At 39.7% G+C, this 21,253-nt stretch overlaps 1 protein-coding gene and 1 long non-coding RNA gene across 2 annotated transcripts in view; both read left to right on the forward strand.

Annotated features, from left to right (window-relative positions):
• Nucleotides 1-395: 395 nt before the first annotated feature.
• LOC125960656 (uncharacterized) lies at nt 396-7,397 on the forward strand. The gene is made up of 3 exons (XR_007470544.1): nt 396-463; nt 4,664-4,728; nt 7,139-7,397. It is a non-coding gene; the product is annotated as an uncharacterized LOC125960656 (long non-coding RNA).
• An 8,978-nt stretch (nt 7,398-16,375) lies between these two features.
• ME1 (malic enzyme 1) overlaps nt 16,376-21,253 on the forward strand; it is a 194,963-nt gene continuing 190,085 nt past the window's right edge. The window contains exon 1 of the mRNA XM_004270079.4: nt 16,376-16,621. Coding sequence (XP_004270127.1) covers nt 16,544-16,621 — 78 coding nt within the window. The 5' untranslated portion in view covers nt 16,376-16,543. The remainder of the gene's footprint in view (nt 16,622-21,253) is intronic.

The following is a 21,253-nucleotide window of genomic DNA, read 5'->3' on the forward strand; positions in this document are numbered from 1 at the left end:
TAAAGAGTTTAGAATTAAAACTTTGAAACTTGGCATAAAATGAATACTCGGAGGACCAAGAATGCGTTTCTGAGTGTGGGAAAGCATTTGCCTTTGACAAAAATTTAGAATAAAAAAAGAATTTGCTGGGTGTGGGCAGAGAATTCATCCTTATTCAGAGAGAAATGGTTACATGATTTTAATAATTGTTTTGATAGAGTGTACACACTGACCTTGAGAAGTTCAGTTTGATTTGAATTTTTATCTGTCCCTTTATTTCCCTGAAGATCTGACACTTGAATCTGATTCCTGTTTTGGAAAATTTAATATGTGCCTTTTTTCTAAAACTTGCCAGCGAAGCAGACACGATCAGTTCATTGCCTTAATAACATTATCCTCTTTTCTCCATCTCCCAGGTCACTTGCTGATCTCAGGGCAAGAGCTGAGATGGAACATGATGGGTGGAGCTGTGCCATCGGCTCAGGTCAGGAAAGGGGGAGAGGACTGAGGTGAAGAACGGTTTTTGGTTGATAAAACACAGCAATGTCTTTCTAACCAGTTTCCCTAGAAAGAAAGCATATGGTCTTGATGAAGACATTTCTTATGTCTTAACAGATCTCATATCAACGACATTCATTGATTTTGACTAAAACCTAAGGGAGGAAAAATGTCTGCATCTTACTACTTAAAATAGAAGTTAGAGAAAGTCCTGGGGCATGTGCAATCCCTCTGTCTCTTCAAGTGCAGGTCAACAAACATTTCTTGAACTACCATGCCCCAAGCACTAGGCATTCAAAGATTAATGAAATGTATGTCTTGCTCTCAAAGAGCTCATAATCAAGCAGCAAAGAGATACACTTAAACAGATTTGACTTGGAGGTAAGCACAATCAAGGTATGCCCAGATTACTGTATGATCACAGAGGGGATTCCTAGAGGAAGTGATCCCTCTAAGCCCATAATATAAACTTCGCAGAGAAGCATGTCCATCTCTGTTTCTCCAGCATCTGGCCCAATACGCAGCCCATAGTGAGTGCTGCATAAATATTCGCTGGACTGAACTGAGTGTATTTTACTGATGTTAAAAAAGTTTTATGAAAGATCAGAAGGGCTGATTTACGGTGAACTGTATATTTCCATGAAAGCTTGAAAGAATTCAGGAAAAACCTGCTTATTTTCTCCACAACGTTTATCACACCAAATATTGTATACATTACTGTTTATTGTCTTCCACCCCCTTACCCTCAGGAATGTGAACTCCCTGAGGATGGGACTTGTATTTCCATTGCCTAGAACTGTGGCCGGCATCTAGTAGATACTCTATAAATATTTGTTGAGTGAATATGGAGCTCAACACTAGTTACATTGGTGAAATGGACAGTTTAAAAGAAAATTCAATAATTTTGCTTTACTTTTTTTTGTGTTTATATGAAGCAAATTCATGAGACTCTGTATGAGAATTCAGTGCCTAAATTTTTGTTGCCTAGGACAATGGTTCTTGTTCTTTTGAGAAGCTCATGAATGCTATTAACTCCTTCTACAGAAAATGCACAAACACATCAAGTTTTCACATCTATAAATAAACAAAAAAATCTGGTTGAGAACCCTTGACCAAGTGAGAAGGGGAGGTTTTTAAAAAGAATTGACTAGACTGTTTTATGGATTTGTTTATTTTTTGGAAACAATTGTAATGTCCACCTATCATGGCCCTTTATCTTAATTTATTTGTAAAATGAGAGTTATGAATGACAGATGTGTCAAACAAGCTATATTCCATGATACTATCTAGCTCAATACTGAAGCATATTTTGGAAAACTATATTACTTATTTCATTTTGACTCGCTTTAATTTTGTTTAGTCAAAAAAGTGGTTTTGATATATTTAATGTTCAGATATAGCATTAATCAGTGAAAACTAGGCAATTATTTTAAAATTCCTATAAGAAATATCTCCGTACCCCCCATTTAAAAAATCTTAAAGTACAAAATAGACCACATTTTATTAAAATAAAACCCACTAACCCTTGGAAATTGTTATCCAAAAGCGTTGAGATCTGAAAAAGCTCTGGAATTATAAAGAATTTCCCATATCAGGTGTGGTAGGCAGTCTCTAAAATGGCTCCCAAAGACACCTACCTCCTGGTATTCACACACTTCGTGCAATCTCCTCTCCCTGAGTGTAGACAACCTAGTGATTTGCTTCTAAAGATTCGAACAGGGCAAAAGCGATGGATGTCGCTCCTGAAATTTGGAAGCTCGTGCTGTGCTCTCTCTCTCTCTCTCTCCGGTTCTTCTTGCTTGTTCTAATGGAGCAAGCTGCTGTGGTTGCCCTGCCCTGTGTGGAGTCCCACACAGCCAGCAAGGCCAACCAGAAACTGAATCCTGCCAACATTCACCTCAGTGAGCTTGGAATCTGATCCTCCCTGGTCGAGTTTTGAGATGAAAGCAGCCCTGGCCATCACCTTGACACAGCCTTGAGAGAGACCCCGAACCGGAGTATCAAGCTAAGCTGCCTTCAGATTCCTGCCCCACAAACACTGTGAGATAAAAATGTTATTTTAGATCAGTCAGTTTTTTGGTAACTTCTTACACATTAATAGACAACAAAATACATCAAGAACTACCTTATCTACTGTCAGGAAGACGCTGATGTTGTAACTAAAATGTTAAAATGGCCTTTAGGGTAGATGTCAATAAATCAGTAGTATTTCATAGTAAGGGGAGCATATATCCAGCAGAACTATCCTTACTAAGATCTCAGTTCACTCATTTTTTAAAAATTATCTAATTTTATGGTTCTCCAAAAACATTTTGTCCCCCCTAAGTTTTGTTTGTAGCATTTAACTTCTGTTTCATTTTAATAAGTTGAATGGGTAGAAATATTAGCAACCTATTAGAAAACTAATAGATTTAATTTTTGATGGATTTTTTAAAGCATTTACTTTATTGAAGTATAGTTGATTTATCAATACAGTGTGTTTCTGGTGTACAGCAAAGTGATTCATATATATATATATATATATATATTCTTTTTCCATCATGGTATATTACAAGATATTGCATACAGTTCCCTGTGCTATACAGTAGGACCTTGTTGTTTATCCATTCTCTATATAATAGTTTGCGTCTGCTAATCCCAAACTCCCAATCCATTTCTCCCCGACTCACCCTCCTCCTCGGCAACCACAGGTCTATTCTCTATATCTGTGAGTCTGTTTCTGTTTTATTGATAAGTTCATTTGTGTCATATTTTACATTCCACACATAAATGATATCAAATGATATTTGTCTTTCTCTGTCTGACATTTTACTTAGTATGATAATCTCTAGTTCTATCCATATTGCAGCAAATGACATTATTTCATTCTTTTTTATGGCTGAGTAGTGTTCCATTGTATACATGTACCACATCTTCTTTATCCATTCATCTGTTGATGGACATTTAGGTTGTTTCCATGTTTTGGCTATTGTAAACTTAGGGATGCAGGTATCTTTCCAAATTATGGTTTTGTCCAGATATATGCCCAGGAGTGAGATTCCTGGACCATATGGCAATTCTATTTTTAGTTTTTTGAGGAACCTCCATACTGTAAAACTAATAGATTTGATAGTTTCATTAAATGACTGTATAGAAATAAGGAGATACCTGAAAAAAACATGTAGCTATTATGTTTATAAATAAATTTATATTTACTGATGGTTTTAAAATAATTGGAGTGTGGTAAATATTTATTTATAAATTTCTAAAAGGAATCTCTCTAAGGAGATTTCAAGTTTAGGCTGGGTTTATTAAGTACTCTAGTTCCTGTAAGAATATTATAGATCATAAAGATTGTCGGGAGTAGAGCTGGGAAACAAAAGGAACATAAATTCAAGTAAAATGTATCACTAAGGGAAGAAATAGCTCTTTCCTCTGAGTTTGATGAAGGTTTTAAAGCAGGTAATTTTGAAAAATATTGTAAGGCTGTGTCTTCCTTAAGATGTGGGAGCTAGGAGTAGGGCATATGAAAAAGTGGGATCATTAGGTACAAGAGGTACAAGAAAATTAAAATACTGTGCTTCTCTCTGCTGCTCTTTAAATGTTCAGAAACTACTATAAGGCTTCAAATTTATAGGACTTTTTTCTTATGCCCTTTTACTTTTGCTATGTACAGATCTATTATGAAGAATATATACAGATTGGAGGAAGATATTGTAATTAAAAAACTCTTTTATTCTCATGAGATAGATTTAATGTCTCCCCAACAGATATTATCAGGAAAATTGCAAGCAAAACTATATATAACACAGTCCAGTTGATTTAATATTTGTATTTTCTCCTACTATGTATCAGTTTCCCTGTAGACAGGGCTAACAAGTCAAGTACGAATCAACTCTGGGACATGACCTGTACAACTTTCAATCATTTATTCTCTGACAAACGTAGAGCTGTTTCTGAACTTAGTTCCAAAAGCTTGAAGGCATTTTGTTATACTCCTTTTAACAGTGATTTGTATCATTTTGCTCTAACTTGGCCTGTGTTCCAGAAGTTTCCTCCATTTTTCTGCTCAGCATAGACTTTTCATTTTTTGCTCCCTGTTTTTTTTTTTTTCCCATTGCATCAGTAGTGGTTTAGTAAAGCATAAAGAAAGGCAAGGTAAGGGCTGAAGAGGGAGAGTGGGGAATTATTTGTTGTTTTTGTGCAGGTCCGGCTCACCTGATAGAACTTGATTCCTGCCTTGCTATTATTCTCCACCACAGGAAGACAATGGTAAGGGCATAATGGCCTCAGATCTTTCCGAAGCCTAGTTTCACTGCATGACGCAGCAGGAGAGGAAAGTGCTCTCAGAATCCACCTTTTAACCTCAATTAGCCACAGATGATAAACAGGCTGTCCGGGGCTGGGGGGTGGGGTGGGGGTGGGCGGAGAGCACAGGGAAGGTAATTGGTTGCTTCCTCCAACATTTTTGGCGTATGGTTCTAGCAAAGAATACCTATCCCCCAAATCTGAATAAGCACAGGGCTGGAAATGCACTATTACATCTAAGGTTTATATCCCTCGCCCCATCCCTACCTTTCCCCTTTAAGCCTGGTTATTTTCAGAACCCCACAGTGACTTGTGACTTAATAACTCTCCTGCTGCATCTATACGATTTTTTTCTCCTGCCCCCAAATTCCCAGTTTTCCTTCAGAAATTAGATCATGTCTTTGCTGTTTCCACTGCAGCAAAATTTATTTTAGTGTTCCACCCTGGCCTACGTGCTTTCTCCCAAGTCTCTTCATGTGTCATGAATGAACCTCTTGTATAACTCTCCTGAGTACAACCTTTCATACACATTTTCTCCCTCTCCCATAAACCAGGAGGTCTGGAGCTCTGCCACGGTATTAGAGCTTCAGTTTAGGACTAGACTTGAAATGCCAGGTTTCTGGTGACATTACAGATTGATGGTTGGTGCCTAAGGCTGGCTTAGTTGTATTTCTGGCAGTCACTGGATGCTGACCACTAGATACAGCCCGCGAGCTTCATGTTAACAAGGTCGATGTGTTTTGAGTTGATCTCCAAACACACAGAATATTCTGTCTCTTAAAATTCAAGTTAAGTAAGGCAACCAAATAAGGCTAGCCCTTTTATGGGTGTGATTTTTTTGATTCATTACTTTTTATAACATCTGTTTGAGCTATACAGGCGAATAGTTTAACACGGTGTCAGAAATGAATGGCAGTTTTCAAGCGCTTACTCGCTATTCATTAAAAGGAGAAATTTAAGTAGTTTTTGGGGAAACATTTCTTGTGATTGAAAAACTTTATTTGAAATTCAATCATATTTAATGTGTATTTTCTCTAACTTTAAAAGCAAGTTTTTCAAAACATGAAGCAGATACTAAGAAGTAAAAAAGCCACATAATATTGTCATTTACAGAACTGCTATTAACATCATGTTATATTTGGAAATCAATTATTTGTTAACTAAATTCCATGATAATCTGTTATTTGGGTGAGTCTGCATTAAATGGTAAATTCAATATATAGTGTTACAAAAATGGTTACATTTCTACACAGTTTTTTAACTTTAAATTTTAATCTTTTTTTTTTTTTTGGTTTGGTTTTAGTCCAGCTTTTTCAAAGTTAGAAGAGGAGGGTGGATCCACACAGGTGTTTGGCGGAGGAGGGTATTATGAAATTTATCCTCCCTGTCTCCGAGTTGCATTATGTGGTTGGCTTCAGTGCCTCCTGGCAAGCAGAGATTTTAGAGTATCCACACTGTAAAGCAGCATATGCCAAAATTGTCATCTTAAATTACCTTCGGAACAAAAGAAAAAAATCGAGATTCCTAAAATGTTACAGTATATTGGGTTGTTTTGTTTTTTTTAACATCTTTATTGGAGTATAAGTGCTTTACAATGGTGTGTTAGTTTCTGCTTTATGATTATAGACACTCCCGGGTATGTTCCACATTTTAAAGTTTTTTCTGAATGTAAAAGTAATTATACAAACTTCAAACATTACAGAACTGTAAAATACAACAAGCCATCAACAGTGTGGGAGCAGATCTTTCCAAATTAAAAAAAGAGAAAACTCCATTCGGCATTCAGTGTTCAGTATTACTTTTAATATGGTATTCTTACTAAAACTAAACCAGTACGTGGTTCCAACAGGCCCAGATGTCTTTGGTTTCTAATATGTAATTCTTTCACTGCTCCTTGTTAGCAGTCTATGAAACTAGCCTCATTTAGTAACCTCCTAACTATTTAAGATAATTAAGGTATTATAGAATAGTGCATTATGGCTAATTTAATATTCTGGCACTAATATATATATTTTCTATGTATTGTCATTTTTCAAAGTATTGAAAGAAAATATACCTCATTAAATCAGATTGAAAACAATTTAGAAAGCACTCTGAAATCTTGTAATATTCAGAATCATCATCGGTGACTCCAAAACCTGGTACACTGAAGATGTAGTAAAGGTTGGGGGTCTGTATCTAAACTGAATTATAGTTTTCCCTCTAGGCTGCTTTTCTAGAATACGTGTTTCTTGTTTCCTTATGCACATTTTATATTGGTGTGAATACTTTGTATCAAGTGTACTGCCCACTGCATATTTTAGATGAACTAGTATCTAAAAAACGTGATGGGAACAAACATTTTAATAGATCTTTTCACACTCCTATGTGGCAGGTTGTATTTTCCAAATGGCTGCAACAAATCTCCTATCGTACAAGCTCTTCTTACAGTGTGGCTTTGGCACTCCTCCCATTGAGACAGGCTTTTGTGACTGGATCAAGAGAGTATGGAAAAGTGACAATCTGTGACTTCCAAGGCTAGGTAAGCAAAAGGAAAAGCACTTTTTCTACCCTGTTCCCTGGAATACTTGTTCTGGAAGCCTTCAGCCTCCAAGTAAGCAGTTTGACTGCTCCGAGGCTGCCATGCTGTGAGGAACCCAAATTAGCCCACAGTGAGAGACCCCAGGGAGAGAACCAGAGAGTACTTGAGGTGTGTGTGTGTGGGAGAGGGAGAGAGAGAGAGGTGGGGGGGAGAGAGAGAGAGAGAGAGAGAGGTGCCTGGACAGCCTCCAGCTACTCTAAGTTACCCCCTTTTCACTGATTGTTTAACTGCAACCACGTGAGAGATGCTGGGCTGGCACTATCCCGCTGAGGCTTCCCAAATTCTCACGTGCAGAAACCATGAGAGAGAATGAAATTGTTATTATTGTTTAAAGCCACTAAATTTGGGGGTAATATGTTACATACCGATAGATAAATGGAATACCCTACAAGCTTTTCCAAATTTCTCATAACATAATTTCCCTGCTTCCCATAGAATCTGAGTAGCTCTACCACTCCTCAGTCTAGGGAAGAGGTTTGGACCAGTGCGGATATAATGGCCAATGAGAGTGGTCAGCTGTAGCATGCAACTCATAAAAAATTGACTGGGGTAGAGAAATGATGTGTTATGGAAGCTGTTCTGTGGTGATATCTTGGAAAAACTAACAAATCAGGGGAACTTCCAGGGATTCAACTATATTTTGAAGCACCTTCATCTCCAAATTTAAAAACACGAAATTTAAACAAAAACAAGTGACTTCAAATAATATTTACTTTGTTACAAGAGTAAAAAATACAAGAAGAATCTAGTACATTAGATAAGCCTACAGAATTAATACTCAACTCTTGTCAAGTCACTTAATTCTGCTTTCTAAAATGCCAAAACGTCTAAGTGCTGAAATTCTAACTAAAAATCATGTCCTTAGGACACTCCAGTTTCTTCTAGTGATGGTGACGGGTAGTGTTTTCTTTTTAAAAGTTCATAGAGTAGTGTGCCTGATTTATTCATCTTGTTGGTTTTCATTTGATAAATATTCATCTAGTGCTTATCACTAGTCAGGCTAAATCATCTGAGGAAACAAGGGGAGGTAAGTTAACAAGGGCACACAAGTTGGAGATGGCAAAGCTGGAATAGAAGCCCAGGAATTATGGTTCCAGACTCTGTATTCTAACCTACTACTTAATCATCAGGGAAATGCAAATCAAAACCATAATGAGATATCACCTCATACCTGTTCGAATGGCAGTTATCAAAAAGACAACAAATAACAAGTGTTGGTGAGGGTGTGGAGAAGAGAACCCTCGTGCACTGTCGGCAGGAGGGAAATTGGTGCAGTCACTATGGAAAACAGCATGGAGCTTTCTCCAAAAATTAAAAATAAAACTACCATATGCTCCAGCAATTCCACGTCTTGCTATTTATGTGAAGGAAACAAAACACTATCTCAAAAGAATACATGCACCCCACATTCACTGCAGCATTATTTACAATAGCTAAGATATGGAAACAACCTAGTTGTCCATGGATGGATGAATAGATAAAGTGTGATCTATATATATATACCACATTATATATATATAATGGAATTATTCAGCCATAAAAAAGGAAGGCAATCTTGCCGTTTGCAACAAACTCGATGGACCTTAAGAGCATGGTACTAAGTGAAGTAGGTAAGACAGAGAAAGACAAATAATGTATGATCTGACTTATACGTGGAATCTTAAAAAGAAAAACAAAACGAGCTCATAGATACAGAGAACAGATTGGTGGTTGCCAGAGGAGGTGGGTGGGAGAGGTGGGAGAAATGGGTGAAGTGTTTTCATTTTTTGTTTTGGTCTAAATAAATTGAATTTAAAAAATCATACCAACGAATGACAGAGTTGCTATACTAAAAAGCACTTGGAAGCAATGATACAGATTTATCCATGACAGTGTTGGGGGTTGGTTTTTATCTAGATTAATTGATAAAAAGCAAATGTAAGGAAGTAGTAAAATTTCAATTCAATGAAATTGAATAGCAAAAATACTGAACTGGATCTTTTTCATAATAGATGTAACTTTAGGTTTTAAATAATATAAGACATGCCATTAATGAATGGATACTTTATTGACAGTAGATATAATTGTACAGGATGATAAAACATTATACAGTTGTACAATCCAAGTGAGTATTCCTTAGAGAACAGCCTCAGCCAGATTTATGCAATTCTATAGGAATAGAGTAAACGTGAATTTTTCAAGAACGATTTGAAAACTGAGGATTATTTGAAAGGCTATTGTGCCAACCATTGCAACAATGAATTTTCTGTCTCCAATTCTGATGGCTCGTTAATTATTTCCAGATAAATCTTTTGCCAAAGATGAAGGGATCTATTCCCTTTATTCAGAAGGCTTAAAGGAGACAGTCACATAAAAAAATATATATGTGAAAGAAATGTGTGTATAAATAAATAGATCATGAAATAAGTTAGAAAAGTTGTTTATGTGGAGTTTTGGAACATGGAAGTGTTGGGTTTCGCAGAAAAGACCAAAAGATATAAAACCTCCACTGCCATGGAGTTGACAAGTTAGTAGTCATGGTAGTGAGATGACAAACAAATAATAAGTGAATTGCATTCTATATTTAAATATAAAAAGTTATATGGAGAAAAATTAAGTAAGGAAGAACCATAGAGAGTAAGGAAGGTGGGTGAAGGAAGAATAGCGATTGCTGGATTCCATGGAATGACTGGTGAAGGCCCCAGATGAAAAATGACATTTGGGCAAAGACTTGAAGGGATTGAGGGAGCCATGTAGATATTTGAGGGACAAGTGCTCCAGAGAAGGAACAGCAAGAGCAAAGGCCATGAGGTAGGAATGTGCTTCTCCTATTTGGGGAAAGGTAAGGCCGTCACAGTCAGTTAGAATAGCGGGAGAGGGGGGAGGAAAATAAAGGTAACAAAGCCACAGAGATAAAGGGACTGGGGCAGTTCCTATGGGGCCTTGTAGGCCATGTAATGACTTTGACTTCTATCATGAGTGAGGTGGGTGCCAATGGAGAATTTTGAGCAGAGGACTTAAATTTAGAACTAGTCCTTATTTTTAATTTTAGTATAAAAATAGGAACTATATTTTGCAGTTGGAAATATTTCTGTGATTTTTTTTTAAGGCACAGGTTGTATGAATGTCTTTTATTTATGCAGTGAGATAAAACAATTATTATTTCAAACCAGATGTGACTGTAATTGATTCTGCCTTTTAAAGAAAGTGACATAGTTCATATCTATTGAGAAATAAATCTTTATATCGCTCTTCTATTTTCTCAGGGCATATTGAAAGAGAATTCTACTCATGGAGTACCGATTTGGAACTTGTCAGACATTTTATGCAGAAATATGTTTTAAAAACTTCAGGGAAGTACTCTTTTATTCTTTGTATGATATTTCAGCCATTATGTGTTAGTGGGCTTTTAAAGGCTACTGTGGAAGCATTTGTTGTATTATTTCTATGAAAAAAATGCAATATGATTGACTTACATAGGAACTTTAGGAACACAATTCGTTACCAATATGGAAACTGCCTACACAAACAGGTAGAAACAGGTAGGTAATGTTAATGATCAACCTTCAGTAGACCAAATAGTCTTAAATTTTTCAAATGGGGCAAAGAAATTTATCTGATTTTAATTTAAATATAAAACTCAATTTCATTACAAAAAAACTTTTAAGTATGTTTGTGGCAACTTGGTTATATGCATCTACTACTTCAACTAAATTTTATAAACTCTTAAGTACAGAAAAAGCACTTCTGATAAAAATTTGGTGTCAAAATTGAGATGCATGGTGTGTATAAAATACCCATTAGATTTCAAACACTTAGTACAAATGAAAAAAGTAAAACATCTCAGTAATTTTTATATTGATAATATGTTGACATACAAATATTTTGGATATAGTATTAGGTTAAATAAAATATATGATTTAAATGAATTTCACCTTTTTCTTTTACTTTTTAAAAAACTTGGCTACTTGGAAAACTTTACATATGTGGGTCATGTTACACTTCTGTTGGATAGCATTACTCTAGATCAGTGGGTCTCAAAATGTGGTCACTTGACTATCTCCAACAGCATCACCTGGGAACTTGTTAGAAATGCAAATCATGGAGCTCCACCTCCAACTTACTGAATCAGAGACTCTGGGGGTGGGTCCCTGCTTTAATGAGCCCCGCAACTGATTCTGATGCAAGCAAAAGTGTAAGAACCATTCTTCTAGACCAGGGGTACAGAATTCTAATTTAGCTGCAAATTAGAATCATCTGGGGACCTTGGGCATAAAATCCAGGTACTAAAGCTACCACCCAGACCAATGAAATCAACAACCTTGGGTCCAGTCAAGTGTGTTTTTAAAGCTCTCCAGGGGATTCTAATATGGGAGAAAGATTGAAAACCACTGACCATGATCCATGATTTTTAAACTGTGCTCTTCAGATGGGCTGTAGCTGGCTGGACCACGTTCTCCTTTCAGCTTCTGATGTGTCTGCTCGCTTTCCTGTCCTGCTCATCCTGGAAAGGCAGCCGCTGTGGTGATTTTCCTGGTGGATGGAGAGATACAGGGCTTGGATGGGCAAGAAGGCTTTACAGGTATCAGAAGTTCACATTTCAAGTATATCTACCTACATGCGTCAGTTATGCCTGTTACATTAAATGGCTATATTATTGGGCTTTCACTAGATTCACAGGAGGATAAACCTGGAATTAGCAGAAAATGTAAAAGCTTTGATAGAGCAGAGGTGAAGAAGAGTATTCCTTTTAACATTATTATTTTGGGTAGTTTTTGTTTTTTGTTTTTTGCGGTACACGGGCCTCTCACTGCGGTGGCCTTTTCCCGTTGCGGAGCACAGGCTCCGGACGCGCAGGCTCAGCGGCCATGGCTCACGGGCCCAGCCGCTCCGCGGCATGTGGGATCTTCCCGGACCGGGGCACGAACCTGTGTCCCCTGCATCGGCAGGCGGACTCTCAACCACTGCGCCACCAGGGAAGCCCTATTTTGGGTAGTTTTTTTAGGGGGGAATTTTATCTTTGTACACCGCTGTTACCACTCAGCAGTAACTGGCAGGCAGCACAGTTGCTGACTTCCACTGGGGGCTTGGATTCCACGGGGTTCTATCAGTGGTGCTAATAGAGATATTTCTATTCTCCAGTACCATGGAGATTACTCCCCTTAAGTTGCCCTAATGGTCGGTTTTCTTGCTGTAGAAAAGCTAAAAACATTGGTAAATCCAGTCAATGTAACCTTCAAAACCCAGTTCATGTCACCAGGAAATGATGGATATCAAGCAATTCATTGGTAAACTCCCACCTCCAGTTGATTGACATTAACAGGCCTTGTGGAAAAGTACCCAGCATCATTGTAGTAGAGTATAAACTTTTTCCAGTGCCCCATCTTGAAACTTCTAATGTTTGCAGTGTTAAAATGTTTTGCAAATATATATCATGACACAGACTAAATAATGTCTCCTCATGGGAAATTTATGATCTTTTAAGTTTCTATACATGTATAATATGATCCAGACTATACTAGTATTGAAATAGGTGAAACAGCTAGCTTCTTGTTCCCAAATGTAATTCAGCCAAATACTGCAAGCATATTTTTTATTACATCATTTGAAAATTATTAGCATGCTCAATGAAAACTTGTTCAGGTATAAAGGAACAGTTAAGATATAAATGATTTATGCATGTTCTGACTTACTCTACAGATTTATTCCCAAATGACAAAATCACCGTGCAGTATCTGTATTTTTATGTGTTCATCTATATTTAATGATTGTAATATATACTAAGAATGAGATGGTATTACATTATTCCTAATAGTAGAGGTAATGCTCTTAAGGGTTAATAAAGAGAAATACTGCTTCCTTTTTTTTTTTTTTAAAGATGTGTTCTACAGGGCTCTAGACATACTGTAGGGTCTTCTAGAGGATGGGGCTTTTGCATAAACTTTTGCTTAAAGAACAGAATAAAATAAGGGTGCATCTTTGTAAAACATTCTAATGAAATGACCCATGTACCCTTTTCACCTGTTACTCTAATACTCAGATACCAATAACTTATAGCTTGGTTCATCAAGGATTCCTTAGAGCCAGGTAAAGCCAGGATATGTCACCCCAAATTATGAGGACCAGAGGAATCTGCAAACAAATCTTATTCCATTAATTTCTTCCCATGTATTTACCTTCCTAGAGTTTGCCGCCCTTGGAAGCCTAAAACTGCTTTCCTTTGTCCTGTCACTTCTCTACCAATTTATTGTTCTTTGTCGAAGATGCTGTATAGATCGCAGTTCTAAGCTACTGCTTTGAGCCACTCTTCGTTTTAGGTTTCTCCTGGGTGATGTGCACTGCATGTGTTAGTTAATGAACTGTTTTTCTTTTGTTAATGTGTTATCTTCTTAGCGTCCCAGCTGACAACCTAAAATGGGTAGAGGTAAAGTGTTTCCTCCCCCCCATTAGTGTTCATTCAACTTGTATCCTCACTGCAGTAGGCAGGCACAAAGTCAACTCTTGCCAAGGTTGCCAGTTACCCTGGGGCTGGCCACCCCAAGGATTCAACTGCCTACTTCTGATTCTGAACTTTTAGGGTTGGCCACTCTCGTAGGCCTTGTCCTCTCTAATATATCGGACACTGGGATTCTCAAATTAGAACCCCCAAAGGTCAAAGGTCTTTCCTTCATACAGAAACACACCAAGAACCAGGCGTGTTAAGATTTTTAACTAAAAAAGAAAAGAAAAATTGGAACTAATTTTACACAGCAATAATGTGTTTTTGTGTGAAGAAATACAAAATCATTTACTTAATATCACAAACCATCACACAGCTACAGCTTTTTTCTATTAAATTTTTTTCTCGTGAAAGTTACATTTGAAATGTTGCATGTGCTATTACGTATTTCCTGAATTTTCTCTGCTTGAAATCTCAATGACCTTAGATAGGAATGCTACAATCATATTTAAATATGATTAGAGTTCATTGTGCATTAAACTTGGGCAAGAAATATCTGATTTTGACCTAGTATTCTCACTGGGCATCAGAAACTACAGATTCTAGTTCCTTTGTTTGTGAATCACACGCATTCTTAACTTGTCAATTGTGTATAGAGTGACTGTAGTTTCTCATAAGGGAAATTGTAGCAGAAGTTTTTCTAATGTGTTTGGTTTTTTTAATGTGTTTTTTGGTTTTTGTAATAAAACCTAAACCTACAAATCTTTAAAAAGGATGGAAAAAGTTGGTGTTCTAGCTAACATTTATGTGGAAAAATAGGTTCTTCCCAGTACTCTTGGAACTGCACATGGGTATACAAAATGACTCCCCCAGCTAGGCCTTATCCTGTCATTCAAGAGGATTGAAGCTCTTTTCACGAGAGAAATAAACGTGGAAGGGAGATGTGAACTCTCCCTGCACTGGCAGGATTCTGTAATCCCTCTGTAATGATGGCTGGGGGGAAGAGCCCACACACTCTTTTGGCGCTACTCCCTATATTTACATCAGCCTTTCTATCTGTAAATATTATATCACAAAACTAGGAATAGACAGGTAATGTGTCTAAATTTATGTAATAAAGAGCTGTATTATAATAAGGTTCTGTTGTACTAACATTTTTGTTTCTTCTTGAGCATCTTGTGTTTTGTTTCCGGGCCTGTTGTTAAACTGGTCTTGTCGCCAATAAAATAACGCTAATTGTAATGTACCTCAGTTAATTCAAGAGAGTGAGTTTTGTAAAGTATACCTTCTTCTCAGATGTTGTTGGGTTAATTATTGATGGATTATAGAATTCACAGGGAAAAGTGTTACTGGAATGCAAGGAATCTTGAAATAACTCTGTGATGCAAATAAAATGTTCTCTATTAAAGCAACTGATTCTAGATAATTTAAAGGCTAGCCCTAAGAAGCTTCTGGATGGCCAAAAAATAAGGCCGTAACAAATCTTTCTGATAAGGAAAAGTAACATAATTAGAAATGAAACACTTTGGTTGAACGTCTAGTTTATGGATATATAAAATCAAACGCTCAATCCCAAACACTACTTTTTGTAAAATCATTAGGTAGGAACAGGGCAGAAACTAGCGATCCTATTAACTGAAAAGGAAATTGGGGCACAGGAAGCCTTTAGGGTGTGCTGTGTCTGACGCTCCTTTTGGCTGTGATCTGATTGCTCCAACATTCCTTGAAACTTCAAGTATAAATATCAATAATAATGGAATTCCAGCGCTGGAAGATCATTTATTCCGACCTTCTCGTTTTACCAAAGAAGACACTGAAGCCCTTAAAGATTGAGTTACCCACCATTATTCAGAGAGAGAGGTTCGTAAACATCTCGGCTTCTAGAACTCTTGGGAACAATATATACAAGATAAATGTGACTGTCCAGTGGGCTTTAACATTTGCACCTTGTCTTTTATATTAATGGCATTAAAATAAAATTCCCAGGGACGATCTACAGAGACTCCTGCGGCGTCGCGGCACGCACTTTCCTCTCTTGCCTTTCTCCCAGTTCTACCCGGGCCTGTTCTTTCTGGGTCAAGGTTGGTTTCCTCCGAACCCCGGCCCTGGCTGCCATCTGGAACTGTGCGCAGCGCGTTTGGAAGCGCCTGATAGGAGGGGAGAGATGAAGTGTCGTTCGCATCAGTCAGTTAAGGCCTTTTGCAAACAGCCCCCGGGCACCCCCTCTGTGTCTGGGCAGCCGTCCTCTCTGCCCGAGGCTCTCCGTTTCTCACCCCATCTCAACCTCCCCGCGGGGTGCGGCTGCGGGGCCGCCTCGGCCAGGGGTGATGGTGCCCACGGGCCGGGCGGGGGGAACCTGACCTTGCTCCCCATTTGGTTCTCTGGAGCAAGGAGGGCACTGCGTGCGCCACACCGAGCCACGTCCCACGCAGCGATGGGCTGGGACGGTTGCGCCTCTAAACCGATGGCGAGCGGGGACCTGGGCGTGGAAGGGAGCGGCACCACCCGGGCCTCGCCCTTCCTCCCCCTCCTCCTTGCTCGCCGCTCGCCTCTCCCCCAGCCATGACTCAGCGCTTCTCGCAGGCTGCCGGGCTGTGGACACGGGCTCCTCGCCGGCCCCTCCCGCCGCGTCCACCGCCTCTCACCCACCCACGCCCGCCCTCGACCGCCGGCCTTTCCCCAGCGCCGCCGCCGCCGCCACAGTCAGCTCGGGCGTCCCGGCAGCATCAGCCGCCCGACCCGGCCAGACTCGACCCCGCCGACCCCGCGCGCCGCCCGCCATGCAGCCCCAAGCCCCCGGCCGCCGACACACCCCCCAGCGCGGCTACGCCGTGACCCGGAGCCCCCATCTCAACAAGGTAAGCCCGCCGGCCCCCCCTCGGTCTCGGTCAAGGTCACGGGCAGGCCCCCCCGGCGGCGCAGCGGACGCCGCTTAGCCCTTCCGCCCGCGCCCCCGGGATGCCGCCCCGCCGGAGCGCCCCCCGAGAGCCTGGGCGCGGGGCGAACGGAGGGGCCGCCCGTGGGGGTCGGTCCCCGGGAGCGTGATGGGAAGGGGTGTTGTGGCTCCGCGCCTGGGCATCTTGTTCGGGGAACGGAGGGGACGTAACTTGTTTAAATACCGCTTGGCTTCTCCGAAAGCGGGAGCCGAGGCAAAGAAAGTAGTGGCAGCGAAGTGCGTGACTGGAGTGTGCCTGTGAAGGTAGCAGGTGGGCTGCCAGCTCGGCCTCGATGTGCCACGCACGTACGGGGCGCACTCAGGGTGCCCATCACTGGAGGCTGCCGTGCAGCGAGGTGGCCCTACGGCCCCAGCTCGGCTAGAAACGCGTTCTGAGTGGGGTCACGTGAGCAACCGGAAAGTCAAGGCCTCTCGGTTTCTGGAGGGACGCGGTTGAGAGGCTGGGAATTCGTGGTGGGTGGCTTCTGCCTCGGGGCCCTGGTGTGGCCCGGCGCAGAATCCCTGCCCCAGACGTGGGACTGTGGGTAAAGCCGTTCTATGTCTTTGAACTTGGCCTGGAAAAATTTTTTTTTAGGACTTCTCCTCTTTTTTTATGAAAAGGGGAATACAGTGCAAGAGACCCTTTTTCAGATCCTCCTGACATTTCATTTTTCTTCACTGGTGATGTAAACACCTAAGATTTCTCTCAAATGGAAAACACCTCGGAGTGTATCAATTTCCTGACGAGATACTTAGCAGTCACATTTATTTTATCGCCAGGATTTGTCTCTGAATTGTTCTTTTGTTTAAGGGTGTGCTTTTTGACATTTCCTTTAGTACATGGAAAATGCCGTCAATCAGCACAGAGGCCTGTTGGGTCATTTGGGGCTCTCTACCAGATGCTTCTTTTCATCAAGAACTGGACCTCCGCGTCCCCCTCCCCCAACATGGTGCCGGTGATTTGTTAATCATTATTAATGGCTTAAAGACTTGTGACTTCTTTGATTTAACAAACTATAGCTCCTGTGAGTTCTTTTTGATTTTTGTGGTGACAGGCAACTTTTACTTATCTATGATTATTCAGTATTTCTGGTCATAAAGCATTATGAAATTTTAAATATTTCCTACCTATATTTTCCTCAGTGATTTTAATTGCTAGTTTGATTTTATACTTCCTTTTTATTATTCTGCAGGTTGGGGCCTATTTGCAGTAGGAAAAAAAGGGAAAATTTGATGTGACAAAACAGTTTATGACTTTCAGGTGTACCTGCCTGCTGTAATTTATGACCAAATAATGGGTTGCCCCTTAAAAAGAACCACGTGAGTGGTATAACCTGTTTGAATTTCCTCCAGTCAGGGGCCAGGGTGTCTGTTTCAAGGGGTTGATGGAATAGGCAATCCCTGAGCAAGAGTCATTATGCCTTTACTGTTTACATCAAGAATTTAATAAGAGTCCTGTACCACAGTGTTCACTGCAGCACAATTTACAATAACCAGGACATGGAAGCAACCTAAGTGTCCATCATCGGATGAATGGATAAAAAAGATGTGGCACATATATACAATGGAATATTACTCAGCCATAAAAGGAAACGAAATTGAGTTATTTGTAGTGAGGTGGATGGACCTAGAATCTGTCATATGGAGTGAAGCAAGTCAGAAAGAGAAAAACAAATACCGTAGGCTAACACACACACACACACACACACACACACACACACACACACACACACACATATGGAAGCTTTAAAAAAAAAAAAGGTTCTGCAGAACCTAGGGGCAAGGACAGGAACAAAGACAGACACAGAGAATGGACTTGAGGACACGGGGAGGGGGAAGGGTAAGCTGGGACGAAGTGAGAGAGTGGCACTGACATATATACACTACCAAATGTAAAATAGCTAGTAGGAAGCAGCTGCATGGCACAGGGAGATCAGCAGGGTGCTTTGCGACCACCTACAGGGGTGGGATAAGGAGTATACGTATGCATATAGCTGATTCACTTTGTTATACAGCAGAAACTAACACAGCACTGTAAAGCAATTATACTCCAGTAAAGATGTTAAAAAAAGAAAAGAATTTATGCTCTTGAAATCCTTTTAACTCCTGTTCACGAGTAAGGGTTAATTTCCACTTAAGAATAATAATATCACAGAGATCTTCCACCAAAGGCATTAAGGTGTGGTATTGAATGTGTTAAGAACACGTGTTTTGACTTTGTAACTGAACTTTATTGTCTGCATAGTATCAAATTGGATTTAAAATCCAGGTGGCCAGCTTTGGAGTGATTAATGGAATAAGCTTTACTCTTCTTGTTCAGTCCTAAGACAGTTCTGTGGTACCTCATGGAAGTCACAGAACATCCTCATATGTACCGCTGAAACTATAGTTGTGGGATCTTCTTCATGGGCACTGCTCTGAAGACCTCTGGGCCTTTAAGTTTTCCAGTAGCCCAGAAATTTTTCTTGATTTTTGTGGTAACCTTGGCTGCAAAGAAACTAGTAGATCTTTCCCCCTATAACCCCCCAGCCTGTCACCTGGCTACACTAAGTCTTCTTCAGCCACTGTCACACAGACCTTCATCACCTTACCTTTGGGTAACTGGCACAGTTTTCCTGGTTTTATTTTCAGTATTATAGTCTGTCCTACGTGTAGGTATGAAAGAAATATCTTCATCAATTAGCATTTTATTCATGTTGTTCTTCTGTTATCCAAGTATTTTTAGTATGATACTATTTCCTATTACATTGAATGTAAAATCAATCTGTCAGTTAGGTCTGCTGTCTTCTCCACATTTATCTCATTAGGTCCCCAATTTAGCCTTCCACTTAAAATATATTTGCTGAATGTCTTACTTAGCGCTTGCCTTTTTGTCTGTGCGGAATTCCTACAATGAAAATGTCATTAGTTGATTTAATAATGATCTCTTTGGGGAAGACTTTCCTAATTATTTTAGTCCTATTAACATTACTTAACACCTCTGTTTTTTATGTATTCCGTTTTAACATGTCATTTGGTATTTACTGCATTGTATTTTTTTCTTATTTGATTTAGATTGCCATAGGAATCATAATCCTTAGTACATAATTTTGCTCATTTAACATTAAATAAATGTTTATTTAATGGAGAAATGAGCCATGTTAAAACATTCTTTCTTTTGGTCTTCCAAACAGAACTCAGCTTTTAAAGCAGGTGGCTTTTAAAGTGGTAGTTTGAGCGTTATTCTAAGACATTTCTCCTCTTTAATGTAATTTCTTGTAAGTAAATTCACATTGAAGTCTAAAGCTCAGTTGACTCCATATACCATTGTATTGTATAATGGCATATAGTCAGAAAAGGTGGAATTTGGTTTAAGCCTGACCATGAAATTTTAATTATTTGCTGGATAAGCTTTGGGAGGTGTTTAATCTTGGTACAAATTGAGGTGAACAGTAGATGTGATCTGAATTAAAAAATAAAGAATTTAAGGGAATTCCCTGGCAGTCCAGTGGTTAGGACTGTGCTTTCAGTGCCGAGAGCCTGGGTTCAGTTCCTCGTCCCTTTGTCGGGGAACTAAGATCCCCCAAGCTGTGCGGCACAGCCAAAAATAAAAATAATAAAATAAAGAATTTTAAAAACGTTAGAGAAATAGAATCTTTCTTCATTTGTAATAATTCATGTCTGGTTCTTACTGTTTGTATACTCAAGTATACGTCATTGCAGGTAGGATTTCATCATAGCATTTAGAGAAGCATTTCTACGTCACACTTATGAGATTCAGTATCTTTCTGTTCACAGCCCAAATTACTTGTTTTTTTTTGTGTGTGTGTGGTACGCGGGCCTCTCACCGCTGTGGCCTCTCCTGCCACGGAGCACAGGCTCCGGACGCGCAGGCCCAGCGGCCATGGCCCACGGGCCCAGCCACTCTGCGGCATGTGGGATCTTCCCGGACCGGGGCACGAACCTGTGTCCCCTGCATCGGCAGGCGGACTCTCAACCACTGCGCCACCAGGGAAGCCCAGCTTATTAACTTTTAAATGTGAGAAATGAACTTCTGGGCAAGTGCTTTTGTAGATGTTTGTCTTGATATGTCAAGACCTAATGAGCTGAATGTGTTGTAGGGAAAAAAAGAGAAACAAGGCTGATGACTATGAAGGAAAGTTACTTTAAACCCCCTCTTTTTCTTCAGTGTAAACTATACCAGAATGAATCATTCAAAAAGTTTTCACCTAGTACAGTTCTCTGGAGTTGCCTCAGCAATATGATAAACTGATATATTATTTAACGTGGAATCCCACTGATGTGAAGCCCATTGTAATGGAGTGTTCAGCCATACACCTCCATATTTGTCTATTGTCTTGGTAATGCAGGATAGTACAAAACCAAACAATGCGGTGCTCTAATGGGTAGAAGGATGAATTTGATTTGAGAACTGGTGGTGTGGAGTACAGAAAACGTTGAAGAGAGGAATAGGTTTGAGATTTTTCATTTTGTGTTCTGATGTCCTTCAGACTTTCGGGCAATGTGGAAAATGCGAAATAATGGAATGGACCCTCTAAGACTTTGTGTCTAGAAG

The sequence above is a fragment of the Orcinus orca genome, chromosome 12, assembly GCF_937001465.1.
Source record: "Orcinus orca chromosome 12, mOrcOrc1.1, whole genome shotgun sequence".
NCBI lineage: Eukaryota > Metazoa > Chordata > Mammalia > Artiodactyla > Delphinidae > Orcinus > Orcinus orca.